This window comes from Carcharhinus amblyrhynchos, chromosome 20 (genome assembly GCF_965287045.1).
Source record: "Carcharhinus amblyrhynchos chromosome 20, sCarAmb.v2.hapA, whole genome shotgun sequence".
NCBI classification, from domain to species: Eukaryota; Metazoa; Chordata; class Chondrichthyes; order Carcharhiniformes; family Carcharhinidae; genus Carcharhinus; species Carcharhinus amblyrhynchos.
In genome coordinates this window covers 24,793,170-24,808,874 of record NC_137343.1, presented here as the reverse complement: position 1 = coordinate 24,808,874, position 15,705 = coordinate 24,793,170, and the positions used below count along the sequence as shown (strand labels likewise).

The following is a 15,705-nucleotide window of genomic DNA, read 5'->3' as shown; positions in this document are numbered from 1 at the left end:
AGCTTCTGAATCTCTATCCATCCCTGCGCTGGTTACTCTCACTGTGACTCAGCTACGGAAAATGTGAATCTGGAGATATCACAGCCAGGAAGGGACTGCCCCAGCTGGTTTCATTTCATAATGAAAGTGAATTTAAAATCAACTCTCTGGGTAAACAATATTGCCAGGCTGGATTTAGCGTCTTTTCCAGTAGTGCCCCACCTCAGCCCTGGTCACAGGAGGCGGATGTGTGTGAACAGCCGAAGCTGACACTGGTTACATTCCCCGCTTGGTTACATTCGCTCGCTACATTCCCGCTGAGTGTATCCGCACGGAGAGGGGTCGGGATGAGCCAGCCAGGACAGCAGGACAAGGTCGACATCTACCGGGACACCTGGGTCCGCTTTCTGGGTAAGAACCGGGAAGGAAACACCGAGCTTTTCCCAGGGAGAGAGTGAGTGAGAGTGAATCCGGACAGGAACTGGGACAAGCCGCCTTGAACCTTCCCCCCCCCCCCCCCCAATCCCACTCCAGCTCCTCTTCACCCCCCACTCCCCGAGACTAAAGGAGAAAATCTCATCCTAAAAGAACAAAACAGCCTTCACGCTCCAAATGTTTTAGTTTTTAGTACAATAAATAACCTTGAATAAAGTTAGTGTAAGCTCACACCCCAGCCAGTCAGGGCGGCTGCTGTTCATGTTTCACACTGATATGCGGGGTGACTCAGAGCAGTCATTTTACAAACTGCTTTTCAATCTCGCTTCCAGTTCTGTGAAGCTATTAAATACGTGACTATAGCAATGTGTGTGCCCCCCCCCCTCCCAGATACAGCCCCCAGGTATAACCCCCCCCTTTCCATCCCCTCCCCACAGATATAAGCCCCCATACCTCCCACAGATAGAAACTCCCTTCCCTCTCCCCCCAAGATACAAATCCCTTTCCCTGCCCCCCCCCCATAGATACAAAGTACCTTCCCTGTCCCCCATAGATACAAATCCCCTCCCCTCCCTCTCCACAGATACAAACCCCTTCCCTTGCCCCCCCCCCCCCCCCCCAGTTACAAACCTTCCTTCCTTCCCTCCCCCCCCCTCCATAGATACAACCCCCTCCCCTCCCCTCCCCTCCCTACAGATACAACCCTCCATTCCACCAGACATGGACTCCCAGGTTTTAGCCAAAAACCAGGGCTGCATTCGAGTTTAAACAAACATGGGTTAGAAAATGTGTAATGCTGAGAGTAAAGGCCAGGAAATGACTGGGTAAGCACCTCTGTGACCACCTCACTCCTCTCCATAGAAGCCCAGCTTACCTTTTGTGCAAGGGGAGCCTGATTTCACTCCTTGCTTACAATTGGCTAACCCAACTCCTTATTAATTTCTTGCATTTTAACTTTTTTTTTAATCAATGTTCACAAATGTAAGAAAGTCTAGAAAATTCCTTACTTAGCAAAGTTTAGGGAGAGGGTCAACACTCCCATCTCTTTGTGCAGTAATGTTTGAGGGGTTAGATTCCAAAGGGGAGGAAGAGTTTGGATGCGTTTGCTTAAGTGAAAACAATCACAGCATCTTCATGTGACACTGGTATAAAGTGGATTCAGCATTACGTTGCTGCTGACGTTGTAGGGTATAGGTTTGATATGGGGGTGTTTTGATGTGCATTCACCTCTAACTCTCGGTTTAAGGTGTGGTCACACTGTAATGACTGCAAAACTATACCACTTCACACCAACATTGCAGTTGCTTCTTGAACATCCTTGATTTTAATCGCTCCATCATTGGTGTGCATGCGTTCAGTTCCTGGGCTCCAAATTCAGGAATGCTGGCAGCATCTGTGGAGAGAGCAACAGAGTTGAAGAAGAAGGGAGAAATGTGATGGATTTTATACGTGTGAGAGGGGGTAGAGCAAAATGAAAATCTGGGATAGCTCCAGAAATTTTTGATTTTACTTATTATTGTCACATCTATTAGTATACAGTGAAAAGTATTGTTCTGCGCTATACAGACAAATCATACCGTTCGTAGAGAAGAAAAGGAGAGAGTGCAGAATGTGATGTTACAGTTATAGCTAAGGTGTAGAGAAAGATCAACTTAATGCAGGGTAAGTCCATTCAAAAGTCTGACAACAGTAGGGAAGAAGCAATTCTTATGTCGGTGGTAAGAGACCTCAGACTTTTGTATCTTTTCCCTGACGGAAGAAGATAGGAGAGAGAATGTTCGGGGTGCATAGGGTCCTTAAATTATGCTGGCTGCTTTGCCAAGGCAGCAGAAAGTATAGACAGAGTCAGTGATGGATCGGCTACATTCATAACCATTTATAGTTTATTGCAGTCTTGGACAGAGCAGGAGCCACACCAAGCTGTGATATAACCAGATGCATCTGTAAAAGATCTGACAAAGATGTCATGGATATGAGACAAAGGGAATGTTAATGGTGGCTTAGCTCAGTTGGCTAGACAGCTGGTTAGTGGTGCAGAGCAATGTGAGTGTTCAATTCTCATACCAGCTGCCTTCTCAACCTTACCCCTTGCGTGAGGTGGGAGATCATCCTATGGTCATATGGGACTATGGCAGCTTTGCCTCCCCTTTTAAGTGAAAGGTAATAGCGTGGTGGTATTGTCACTAGATTAGTAATTCAGAGACCCAAGGTAATAGGGAGCAGGGTTCAAAACCTTGAATGGCAGATGGTGAAATTTGGATTTAATAAAAGTTTGGAATTAAAAGTCTAATAGTGACCATGATACCATTATTGATTAGTGAACCAGATTTTTTTTTTAAACACCAATGTTCTTAGAAGGAAATCTGTCATCCTAATCTGCTCTGGCCTACATGGGAATCCAGAGCCATAGCAATATGGTTGACTCTTAAAAGCCCAGAGGGGCACCCACATCCCATGAACAAAAAAAGGACTAAAAAAAGGTGCTGATCATGGCATTAAGGGAAATCAGCAGAATGTATTAATAGCAGAATAAGGCCAGTGTTCAGTGAAAGTAGAACAAGTTACAGTCTAGCCCCATGGGGGAGGGGCAGTGTTGGGGGAAAAAATTGGATTAAGATAGGAGGGTCAAGATGGAGGAAAGAGTTCATGGTCTGAAATTGCATTAAATCCAAAAGGTTGTGAAATGTATAATCAGAAGATGAGGTGCTGTTCCTCCAGTTTGTGTTGGGCTCTGGATTACCCTCACTACCCTCACTTTCTTTCTTTAAGGTGGAGATGCCAGCGTTGGACTGGGGTGAGCACAGTAAAAAGTCTCTCAACCCCAGATTAAAGTCCAACAGGTTTATTTGGAAGCACGAGCTTTTAGAGCACTGCTCCTTGACTCACCTAATGAAGGAGCAGTGCTCCAAAAGCTGGTGTTGCGAGACTTCTTACTGCTTCCTTTTTTAAAACATAAAACCTACCTCTCTGACCAAGCTTTTGGCCAACGGACTTAGTAAACTTCTCATGTGGCTTGGTGTCATACTTTGTTGTATAATGGTCCTGTGATTGTAATTTGAGTTTGTTTACTTGGTTTGACCCTAAAGAACCCCCTCAGGATGTTTATTATGATAAAGGTGCTATCTAAGTGTAAGTTGTTTTGTGTTTAATCTTGTGTTAAAACTTTAAAAATTACCGTATGTCCAGACTTATTCCAATGCATATGTAGAACCAAACTGCAGAAGTGCAATAGTGGTAAAACAAAACAAAAGGAAAACCTGAATTAACAACATGGCTGGTTGTATTTGTGAAATTAGTTAGTTTATTTGTAGTGAAGGCTATTACTCAAAGTAGTGGCGAATACCACTCTTGTTGTTACTATGTAGGCTAACCTGTTGATCAAATTTTTGAGGTACAATCCATTCTTTGCCCCATAACACTGAAAATTAGAACTCAAATATGAGGCCTATTACTTTTTGCAAGTTCTGGTGGATTTTGATTCCAGCACCATTTCAAGTATTATATTCCAGACCTTAACAACATTATGTGAAGAGGTTTTTCCTAATTTCCCTTTGAGTTCTAATGCCAATTATTTTAAATCTATCTGGTTACCAATTCACGTCCGAGGAAAACAGTCTGTCTTGACCTGGTCTGTCAAAACCCTCATAGCTTTGAATATCTCACCTCCTCTTAACTTCTTTGCTCTAAGAACAATCCCCGATTCTCCAATCTCTCCACTGAGCCTCTCACTGAAATTCTTCATCCTTGGTATCATCCTGATAAACCTTCTCTGTATCCTCTCCAGAGCTTGGGCATCCATTCTAAAGTGTGATGTCCAGAATAGTATATTATACTCCAGCTGAAGCCTAATCAGAGATAAGTAAAGGTTTCCTTGGTTTTGTATTCACAGCCTCTTTTTACCAAGGCAAGTAATGCATAACCTTTCCTGACTGCCTTATCAACTTGCCCTGCCATCTTCATTGACATGTGAATATGCACCCTCAGGTCCTGTGGCTTTTGCAAAGACCCCACCAACCCCTCCCCCCAAAAAAAATTTAGATCATATTGCCTCTTCATGTTATTTCTTCCTAATTACATCCAGGGTAGCACAGTGGTTAGCACTGCTACCTCACAGCACCAGGGACCCAGGCTCAATTCCAGCCTCAGGTGAGTGTCTGTGTGGAGTTTGCACATTCTCCACACATCTGCATGGATTTCCTCTGGATGCTCCCACAGTCCAAAAATGTACAGGTTAGGTGGATTAGCCATGCTAAATTGCCCCTTGTTATCAGGATGGTTAGCAGGGTAAATACTTGGGGTTACCAGGATAAGGCCTCAAGCTTGGTGCAGGCTCAATAGGCTGAATGGCCTCCTTCTGTACTGTAAGGATTCTATGAAATTGTATTTCTTACCAGTCTGTCTCAAGTCCTCCTGAAGTGTGCTACTATCCTGTTTGCTAATTACTTTTGTCGAGTTCTGCATCATGGGCAAACTTCAAAGTTGTACCACCTATGCTCAAGTCATTTATGTATAACAAGAAAAGAAACAGTAGTCACAATCCTGACCACTGGGAGACCCCCACTGCATACTTTACTCCAGTCAGAAAGGCGTCAGTTTACCATCACTCTCAGCTTCCTATCCTTCAACCAATTATGTCGTGCTGAACCCTCAAAGTGACACAATAAATACAACTCATTGACAAGGAGGTTCGTAGCTTCAACAATGCTGTCAAACAAATGTGTGCAATGTAGCCTCTCATGTGTTCAATAATGTGTATGATAGAGTATCCTTGAGCTGTTTTGGGTGTAACTCCTTTTTATATTGTAGGACATGTCTTAAAAGCCAAAAATAGCAAATAAAATGGATACAGCTAGTAAGTTCACTCTAATATAGGGTTATATGCCGGGGACATTAATCTATCCATTCTCTCTACTGATGCTGAATATTTTGAGCACTTTCTGTTTTAATTTCAGATTTCCAGTATCTATACTATTTTGCTTTTTATTTATATTGAAAACATTACTGATTTGAGATGTTTCTCTTCCATCAGAAAACTAAGCTATCTGTGGCTGAGGTTTAATATTAAAGTCAGCTGTTTAAAAAAGAAATTGTGTTTTCTATGACTGTGTTTTGTTACTGCTAAGCAACGGAAAATGCATGATAAAGCTGATAATGTGGTCCTATGACTCAGCTGTACCTTTGCATAGTATGTATTGACTGGTCAAATAATCTGGGAAATGGTAGGACACACTGAGGCTTGCTCTTTATGTATAGCACAGAGTGGAATGAATTGATGGGGAAATGCCTGGCAGTTCAGAGGGGTTGCTCACTGCTTAAAAAAAAATGCCTGGCGGTTTGGAGGGATTGCTCACTCAAAAAAACCACAATTTTTTAGAGTGAACTTACTAGCTGTATCCATTTTGTTTTGCTATTTTTGGCTTTTAAGACGTATCCTACAATATAAAAAGGAGCTACACTCAAAACAGCTCAAGGATACCCTATCATACACATTATTGAACAAATGAGAGGCTACATTGCACACATTTGTACAATTTGACAGCATTGTTGAAGCTATGAACCTCCTTGTCAATGAGTAGTATTTATTCTGTCACTTTGAGGGTTCAGCACAACCTAATTGGTTGAAGGATAGGAAGCTGAGAGTGATGGTAAACTGACGCCTTTCTGACTGGAGTAAAGTATGCAGTGGGGGTCTCCCAGTGGTCAGGATTGTGACTACTGTTTCTTTCCTTGTTATACATAAATGACTTGAGCATAGGCGGTACAACTTTGAAGTTTGCCCATGATGCAGAACTCGACAAAAGTAATAAGTCTTGTTAACTATTATAGAAAGAGTGCAGAAAAGATTTAGTAGGATGCTACTGAGACTTGATGGATTGAGTTATAAGAGAGGCTGGATTGACTGGGACATTTTCTCTCTGGAGCATAGGAGGCTTAGGGGTGATCTTATAGAGGTCTGTAAAAATAATGAGGGGCACAGATCAGCTAGATAGTCAACATCTTTTCTGAAAGGTAGGCGAGACTAAAGCTAGACTGCATATGTTGAAAGTGAGACGGAAGAGATACGAAAATGTCCAGAGGGGCAATTTTTTTTCACACAGAGGGTGGTGATTGTCTGGAACAAGCTGCCAGAGGTAGTAGTTGAGGTGGGTACAATTTTGTTTTTTAAAAACACTTAGACAGTTACATGGGTAAGATTGGTTTAGGGGGATACGGACCAAATGTGAGCAACTGGGACTAACTTAATTGTTAAAAACTGGGTGGCATGGACAATTTGGGCTGAAGGGCCTGTTTCCATGCTGTAAACCTCTATGATCCTACAAAAGGGTCCAGAGGGGAATTTTTTTCGCACAGGGTGGTGAGTGTCTGGAATGAGCTGCCAGGGGTAGTAGTAGAGGCAGATACAATTTTGTCTTTTAAAAAGCATTTAGACAGTTACATGGATAAGATTGATATAGAGGGGTATGGGCCAAACGCAGGTAATTGGGATTAGCTTAGTGGTAAGAAAAAGGGGCAGCACGGACAAGTTGGGCTGAAGGGCCTGTTTCCATGCTGTAAACCTCTATGACTCTATAACTCTGAAAAGAAAATGCATATTATGATTTTGATATTTGCTTTAGAAATGCTTTCTGCAATACGAAAGAGGCTGAAGAAGTTTGACTCACTTTGCGCTTTCTTTCCCCATAGCATCCACTGCCAATGGGGGAAGTGAAGCTCATTTCATTGCAATGTTGGTAGAAGTTGCTAATTCAGAAGAATTCTACCCATAGCATTCATTAAATATGACTTGCCCATTATCACCATTGATGATCGTGTAAATCCAAGGAGTTAGTGGGGCCTGCCCAATGGGATTGTGGTCGATGCAGATTTGATGGCTTGAATGGCCTCCTTCTATACTGTAGGGATTCTATGAAATCCGAGTGCAGAAATACTGTGTAACAGTGAACGTATCAAGTTGATTCCAGTGGTTAGCACTGCTGCCTCACAGCACCAGGGACTTGGATTCGATTCTCGGCGTGGGTCACTGCCTGTGTGGAGTCAGCACATTCTCCTTGTGTCTGTGTGGGTTTCCTCTGGGTGCTCCGGTTTCCTCCCACAGTCCAAAAGATTAAAGTTTATTTATTAGTCTCACAAGTAGGCTTACATTAACACTGCAGTGAAGTTACTGGGAAAATCCCAGGTGGATTTGTCATGCTAAATTGCCCCTTAGTGTCGGGGGGATTAGCAGGGTAAATAGGTAGGGTTATTGGTATAGGGCCTGGGTGGGATTGATGTCAGTGCAGACTCAATGGGCCGAATGGCCTCCTTAGGGAATCTATGAATGAATGACCCAGGAGACTGTAGGCTATGCAGAAGGTGGCCTTTTTAAAGATGTTTAAACATAAATGAGAGCAGGGAGGGCGGGGTTTTGAAGACACGGAGCTCTTTATGACAATACAAATCTGATTTTTGATCTTTTTGGTGAATTAAGGATATGCTAATGAAGTTGGCGAAGCATTCCGGGCACTAATACCTGTGGGATTCGTCTGGGCAACTTACGGGATATCAACAGCATATGTGACAGCTGATGCAGTCGACAAAGGGAAGAAGGCAGCTGCTGTAAGTACAAATTTTCACCATACTGAATAATTCTGCTCTGCTTGTTACACATCTTCTAGTGTTACCTTTTAAATTAGGCTGTACATGAGCATTTTCTCTTAGAAAACTATTCAGATACCCAAGATTGCAATGCAGTGTGAGGCTTGGTGTGTGTGTGTGTGTGTGTGTGTGTGTGTGTGTGTGTGTGTGTGTGTGTGTGTGTGTGTGTGTGTGTGTGTGTACACGCGCGACCTGCCTTCGACCGCATCACATCAATCAATGTGACACCCCTATTCAAAAAGGGAGGGAGGCAAAAAGTGGGTAACTATAGGCTGATTAGCCTAACGTCTATTGTTGGAATCAATTATTAAGGAACTAATAGCAGCACATTTAGAAAATCACAATCTATTCAAGCAGAGTCAGCATGGCATCATGAAAGGCAAACCAGGTCTGACCAACTTATTAGAGTTTTTCGAGGAAGTGCCAACACAAATAGATAATGGAGAACCAGTAGATGTGTTGTATTTGGATTTCCAGAAGGCGTTCATATTGTACCTCACAAAAGGTTAAGTCATAAGGTAAGGCCCATGGTGTTGCGATAGTATATTGGCGTGGATAGAGATTTGGCTAATGGGCAGGAAATGACGAGTGGGGATAAGGGTTTTTTTCTGGTTTGTGACCTGTAACCAGTGGGGTCAGTGTTGGAACCACAACTGATTACAACATATATTAGTGACTTGGAGGAAGGAAGTGAAATTGCAGATGACACAAAAATAGGTGGAGAGGCAAGTTTACAAAGAGTTATTGATTGGTTAAGTAGGTAGGCAAATGGAGTATAATGTGGCAAAAGTGAAGTTGTTCACATTGGAAGGGAGAGAACAAAGTATTACTGAAATAGAGGAAAGCTGCAGAAAGCTGTAACACAAAAGAATTTGGGGGTATTTGTGCATGAAACACAGAAAACTAGTACACAGCAGGTATATCATTATTGCACAGGATTTCTGCACTGGGATGTCATTGAATCCCTACAGTACAGAAGGAGGCCCATCGAGTCTGCACCGACCACAATCTCAATGGGCAGACTCCACATACTCTGTGGATTTACGTGATCATCAATGGTGTTAACAGTGCAATCAGGAAGGCTAATGGTATTTTGGTCCTTATTTCAAAAGGATTGGAGTATAAGAATAAGGAACTCTTGCTCTGACTGTACCAGGTACTGGAGAGAATACATCTGTGTGTGTTGTGAGCAGTTTTACTTCCCTTATTTAAAGAAAGATGTTGTTTCATTGGAAGCAGGTCGTAGAAGGTTCACGAGTATGTTCCCTGGTGTGGAGGGATTGTCTTAAGGTTAAACGGATTGGGACTCTACTCATTGGAATTTAGAGGAATGAGAGGTGATCTCCTTGAAATATATAGGATTCTTAAGGGGTTTGACAGGATAAATGCTGGGAGGATGTTTCCCTTTATGGGAGAGCCTAGGACCAGAGGGCATAGTCTCAGAATAAAGGGGTGTCAATTTAAGACTCAGATAAGGAGGAATTTCTTCTCTGAGGGTTGAGCTGTGGGGGCAGAGTCCTTGTGTATATTGTAAGACTGAGATGGATAGATTTTTGATCAGTAAGGGAATCAAGGGTTACAGGGAAAAGGCTGCAAAGTGGATGTGAGGAATGTCTGATCAGCCATGATCCTACGGAATAATGCAGCAAGCTTGAGGGCTAAATGGCCTACTCCTATTTTTTATGATCTTATTATCTCATGGTCTTATCCCACTTATTAAGCATACTTTGTCAGAAATTCACTTCAGCACAACAAGCTATAGAGTTGAGAAAAGAAATTGCCTTCACCTGCTCGGTGATCTGCTCCTTCACTGATGTTCTAATAGCTTAACCTTTCATCTGGTGAAGAGGGTGAGACACGTACAACCAAAGAGTAGTTCGAGCCCACAAGGAGCCCATTCACCCTGTCACATCTGTGGCAGTTCTCTGTAACGGGGCATATGTCTCCACGGTTCTGGATCAATAACGGGGAAAGACCTTACATAAGAACTAGGAGCAGGAATAGGCCACCCGGCCCCTCGAGCCTGCTTCGTCATTCAATAAGATCATGGCTGATCTTTTCGTGGACTCAGCTCCACTTACCCGCCTGCTCACCATAACTCTCTTAATTTCTTTACTGTTCAAAAATTTATCTATTTTTGCCTTAAAAATATTCAATGAGGTAGCCTCAACTACTTGACTGGGCAAGGAATTCCACAAATTCACAGTCCTTTCTGTGAAGAAGTTCCTCCTCAACTCAGTCCTCAATGTAGTGGGACTAGTCCTCACACCACTTCCATGCCTTCCAATTCTTCTCTCTCCAAAACACTTCCATTCTGTTTAATTTGACCAGGATTATTTTGGCTTTCTCATTTTAGGGCCATGGAGACACTATACGTGAATTTTCAGAGATCGTGATCAGAGTATTTTCTGAAAAAAAAGTTAATATTTTTCATTTAACAAACATTTTGAAATAGTTTCATAGCACAGGCATGGTTGCTGCTTGTGGAAGTGATGATTCTATTTGTAACTTCCAACAGCCAAAACTTGGTTTGTGTACACAGAAAACTGCTGTTTTAAAATTTACTAGACCCCGGATAAGATCCTGTTGATAAAGCTTGTTCATGGTAGAAACTTGTAATAATGGACTGAGTGATATAAATAAATTATGGATAATAACTGGCTATGAAACAAACTACATTTATCATGTAGAAAATACCTCCATATGTACTTCCCTAGAATAGGCAACGTTTAACTTTTGATAGTATGTGGGGAAAATACTCAAAACTGCAGAATAAATTTTTGTATAAAGATGTGCAGCATATAGGGGTGGTTACTGTGAAAGTTTCCTTCCCACAAAAGTTCGTCTCATATTTCCGTCAGAGATTTTCACCGTTGCTGGAACCTTTGCAGTTCCAATACTACTCCCAGCAGGCAGGGTCAAATCATAGAATCCTACAGTGCAGAAGGAGGCCATCTAGTCCATCCAGTCTACACCGACCACAATCCTACCCAGGCCCTATCCATATAATCCCATGCATTTACCCTGCTAATCCCCCTGCCACGAAGGGGCAACTTAGCATGGCCAATCCACCTAAACTGCATGTCTTTGGACTGAGGGAGGAAACCAGACCACCTGGAGGAAACGCATGCAGACACTGGGAAATTGTGCAGATTCCATACAGACAGTCACCCAAACCGGAAATCGAACCCGGGTCCTCGGCGCTGTGAGGCAACAGTACTAACTACTGTGCCACCGTGCTGCCCTGTATGAAGAAGTATCATCACATTTTCTCTAACATCTAAACTGCCCAGAAGCTGACCTGCAGTTAAAACTTGTTCCACATTGAGTCACAGAGCTCTTCCTCTGATTGCTTATATTAGCTGTGCTACTCTACAGAGAAAGATTAAGATCTGGGTCTAGATCAAACCATAGGACGTAGACAGAGAAACTGAGTGGCCCAGGTAAAGGATGTCCAAACATCCTCATAGCAAGGAAATTGGCACTGAGATAGCAGAGCCAATTTAATTTAGTTTATTAGTGTCACAAGTGAGCTTACATTAACACTGCAATGTGAAAATCCCCTAGTCACCACGGTCCAGTGCCTGTTGGGGTAACACTGAGGGAGAATTTAGCATGGCCAATGCACCTAACCAGCACATCTTTCAGACATTATCAAGAGGAGAGGCAACGTGCGAGAAGGAAAGAGGCAGGGAGGTAAAAAGCAGGTACCAACTCTGCAGGAGGAAGTAATGGTAAAATCCACCAGCAGTAAAGCTGATCAACAATAAACCTCTACTGGGCACCAAATGACATGGGAATGAATCAGTCATCCCAATCATTTGTCTGAGTGAGATATGTTTGTTTCCGAGTGTAAGTCTGTCTTTACACCATGTTTCAAAACTGCCAAGAATGCAACTTAGGATTTTTAATTTGTTTTAGTTTAAGTGCTTGAAATGCCTAATAATCCTCACTCTACCCCACCTCCCTAATTCCCCACTCTTAGGCTCATGGAGACAAAGCTGGAAAAACTATGACTGTGGGCGTAGCGGTGGTGGATACTTTCATCTGGCAGGCATTAGCCTCCGTTATAATTCCAGGATTCACTATCAATCGATTATGTGCGGCTTCTCTGTTGCTACTGGGGAAAACTACCAGGTGGCCTCTGCCCATGAGAAAGTGGACAACGACTGCTATTGGCCTATCTACCATCCCAGTCATCATAACTCCCATTGACCGGTAAGACCTTGTCTTGGCTGGTACGGCCAAGTGTTTCAGATTTTGTAATTGGTTTAAAAAGCCATGGCGGTGCACGTACTGATATCCTATTCAAAAGAATACAATCTTCTGGTGAGAGTTACTCGGTTGAGCAAATTTTGTAAACTAACTATGAGTAGAAGTGGAGAGAAAGAGGGAAATAATTATATAGAAGATGAAGCACGATGGCACAGTGGTTAGCACTGCTGCCTCAAAGCGCTAGGGGGACCTGGGTTCGATTCTCAGCTTGGGTCACTGTGTGTGGAATCTGCACGTTCTCCCCGTGTCTGCGTGGGCTTCCTCCAGGTGCTCCAGTTTCCTCCCACAGTCTGACAAACTGGTGAGGTGTATTGGCTATGCTAAATTCTCCCTCAGTGTACCCGAACACGTGCCGGAGTGTGGTGACCAGGGCATTTTCACAGTAACTTCATTGCAGTGCTTGTGACACTAATAAATAGACTTTAAACATTAGCTGCTTAATGTAGCAAAGTGAAGAAATACACTAGTCGATGTATGAGCAATACCATAAAACGTTTCATGGATCATTTACTTATAAATAACAACTAGCTTGATCCTTATTCAACAAGCTATGTTTAGCTTGTTGGTTTGCATAATTCCATGTGAAGCGATTTTTTAAAATTAATTTATTTATTAGGTTAGACAGAACACACTGCACACTTGCATTGTCAAAGCTGTTACACTTTGTATTTATCCCAAGTTATAGATTTATTGAACAATGTAACCTAGAGGAAGTAATCAATGGCTTTGGCCTAAATCTTCCATTCTCGTTCATGGCTGGGATTTATCGGCGCTGCTGAAATTTAATGGCGCTTTGGCTGAAACGCAATATTTTCCATTCTTGCTCGCCACAGATGAGACTGGAGAATCTCACCCCTTAATGTCCCACGTGGCCAGCGTGGAAAGCCAGTGAACCCAAGTTGTAAATTTCTGCTATGGGTCATGCAAATGGCTTTGCAGAGACCTAACGGTTAAAAGTGGCACTGTCTTCACAATGGAAGTATTGGTGAACAGCACCGATTGCAAAGATTTGTGATCACGTTTCACCAATTTTTTTATGATGAACAAGAACAAATTTCCAAAAGTATTGTATACATGGAAAGTTTATTTCTCAATTTATCAGTGAATCGTAGAAACCCCACAGTATGGAAGGGGGCCATTCGGCCCATCAAATCTGCATCGCCAACAAACAACAAGAAACAATACTTTACATGTGACAATGATAAATCAAATCAACAATCCCACCTAGGTCCTATCCCCATAGCTTCATATATTTACCCCCCTAATTTACACATCCTGGGACACTAAGGGGTAATTTAGCATAGCCAATGCACCTTACCCGCACATCTTTGGACTGTGGGAGGAAACCGGAGCACCCAGGGAAACCCATACAGACACCAGGAGAAAGTGTAGACTTTGTACAGATAGTGACCAAAGCCGGGATTCGAATCCAGGTCCCTGGAGCTGTGAGGCAGAAGTGCTAACCACTGTGCCAGCCTATTATAAAGCTGTGTTCAAAACACCACTGGATTAATGATTTGTCTTTTCAAACCCCATTGGGAATCTGTTTAATGTTAAAAGCTGCCACTCTTGGCAGAGAGCTGAGCTTCATGGTGTTATTCAAGTCCTGATGGTTTGCCTTTTATAGTTTGGTGCAGCCTGCAGCAGGGAGCTCTGGTCTTCGTTATACATTGCACTTTACAGATTCTGATCTGACAATTAGATCTACAGTGGTAGGTCTACCAAGGTAATAGCATAGTTTCCTCAGCTTTGAATCCTGTAAAAGTTGAAGTAAATCCTACAGGTCTGGGGTTACAGATTGCATTGCAATCACTTGTCCTAACAGGATATTGTAAACAGAATAGTTCAGAGAAATAGAAATCGTAGAATCCCTACAGTGCAGAAGGAGGCCATTCAGCCCATCACGTCTGCATTGACCACAATGCCATTCAAAGCCCTATCCCTGTAACCCCACACATTTATCCTGCTAATCCATCTAACCAACACATCTCAGAACATCAAGGGGCAAATTTGCATGGCCGACCAACCTAACCTGCACATCTTTGGAATGTGGGAGGAAACCCATGCAGACACAGGGAGAATGTGCAGATGAGACAGTGACCCAAGCCAGAATTGAATCCGGGTCTCTGGAGCTGTGAGGTAGCAGTGTTAATCACTGTGCTGTTGTGGCACCAATCGCTCATGGTTTTGTGTCAAATCATCAGACCATTTTACTACATGAGGTAGATTTTAACTCCTGCCCACCTGATAGAAATATGATAGCAGCAGTTATCCCTTCAGAATGCATCTTACTCTCTGATCCTAACCTGCAGGATTTGGATAGAGCTGCCTAGCCAGCCAGTACCTTATGATCTTGTGGAAACTGAAATCTGACCAAGTCACTAGGAAGTTGGGTCTTGGTGAAGATAAAAGGTAGGTTGGAAATTGGCAGAGGGAGATGGAGACTCAAAGAGCACATCAAACACCTTCCCTGTCTGGGAGCAGCAGGACTTGGATGGTTCCATTGTGTCATTAAAGCAAGAGTTATAGCTTCAGGAGACCAGTTTGCTAAAACAGCAATACACTGGGCGGTGATTTTATCTTGTTTTGATGGGATTGATTTCTCTAAGATATTTCCCAGTTCATTAACACAATCCTCTTACTCTTTTCAGGTCTGTGGATTTTCTTTTGGATTCTACATTAAGAAAGTTGTACGGAATGGAAGAAAAGCACAAACCATAACCAAGTGGAACTTTAACCATTGTATTATATTAGTCATACATTATTCTAGCTTGAATTTATATTGCAAGGCAATGAATTCTGTACTCCAACTCTGGAGACTAGTCTCCATTTTTAAGACAATGGGCATAATATGAATTTCCTCTTTTAATGGAAATAAATAGGTGCTGCTTTTCTCTTGTTCAAAAACTATCTACCTGGAAAATGTAGCAACATGTGAGCTTCCCAACACATGAATGATTTTTTTTTACTGGGTTGGTAATTACATGGAAAATGAGGCATTTATAAATTTATATTTAACCCCAGTACTCATACAGTTGAACTGCATGGATTTGACCTCACTTCCTTTAACTATGATGTGGAAATGCCAGCTTTGGACTGGGGTGAGCACATTAACCTGGTATTGTAAGATTTCTTAAAGTCCAACAGATTTATTTGGAATCATGTGCTTTTGGGGCATTGTGCCTTCATCAGGTGAGTGGCCACTCACCTGATGAAGGAGTAAAGCTCAAAGCTTGTGATTCCCAACAAACCTGTTGGACTTTATTGCGAGACTTCTTACCATTCCTTAACTACTTAAGCATTGCAACTTAAATGGCTGACCAATGACTGTTTCATCAGCCAGGTGCCCATTTTAAACAAAGATTAAATCATCTTGTTCAG

General features: G+C 42.5%; 1 protein-coding gene across 1 annotated transcript; it reads left to right on the top strand.

Moving 5' to 3' along the window:
* mtfp1 (mitochondrial fission process 1) lies at nucleotides 1–15,432 on the top strand. Its single transcript, XM_080208685.1, has 4 exons — nucleotides 1–390; nucleotides 7,883–8,010; nucleotides 12,035–12,267; nucleotides 14,976–15,432. Exons 1-4 carry the CDS (start codon nucleotides 327–329, stop codon nucleotides 15,043–15,045), a joined length of 495 nt encoding a protein of 164 aa, XP_080064811.1. The 5' UTR covers nucleotides 1–326; the 3' UTR covers nucleotides 15,046–15,432.
* The last annotated feature ends 273 nt before the right edge of the window (nucleotides 15,433–15,705 follow it).

Bases quoted from the DNA above. Each gene is read 5' to 3' on its own strand.
- mtfp1 (XM_080208685.1), top strand. From the start codon at position 327: ATGAGCCAGCCAGGACAGCAGGACAAGGTCGACATCTACCGGGACACC. The intron at 391-7,882 runs GTAAGAACCGGG...TGGTGAATTAAG, and splicing joins CACCTGGGTCCGCTTTCTGG to GATATGCTAATGAAGTTGGC. The intron at 8,011-12,034 runs GTAAGTACAAAT...CCCCACTCTTAG, and splicing joins AAGGGAAGAAGGCAGCTGCT to GCTCATGGAGACAAAGCTGG.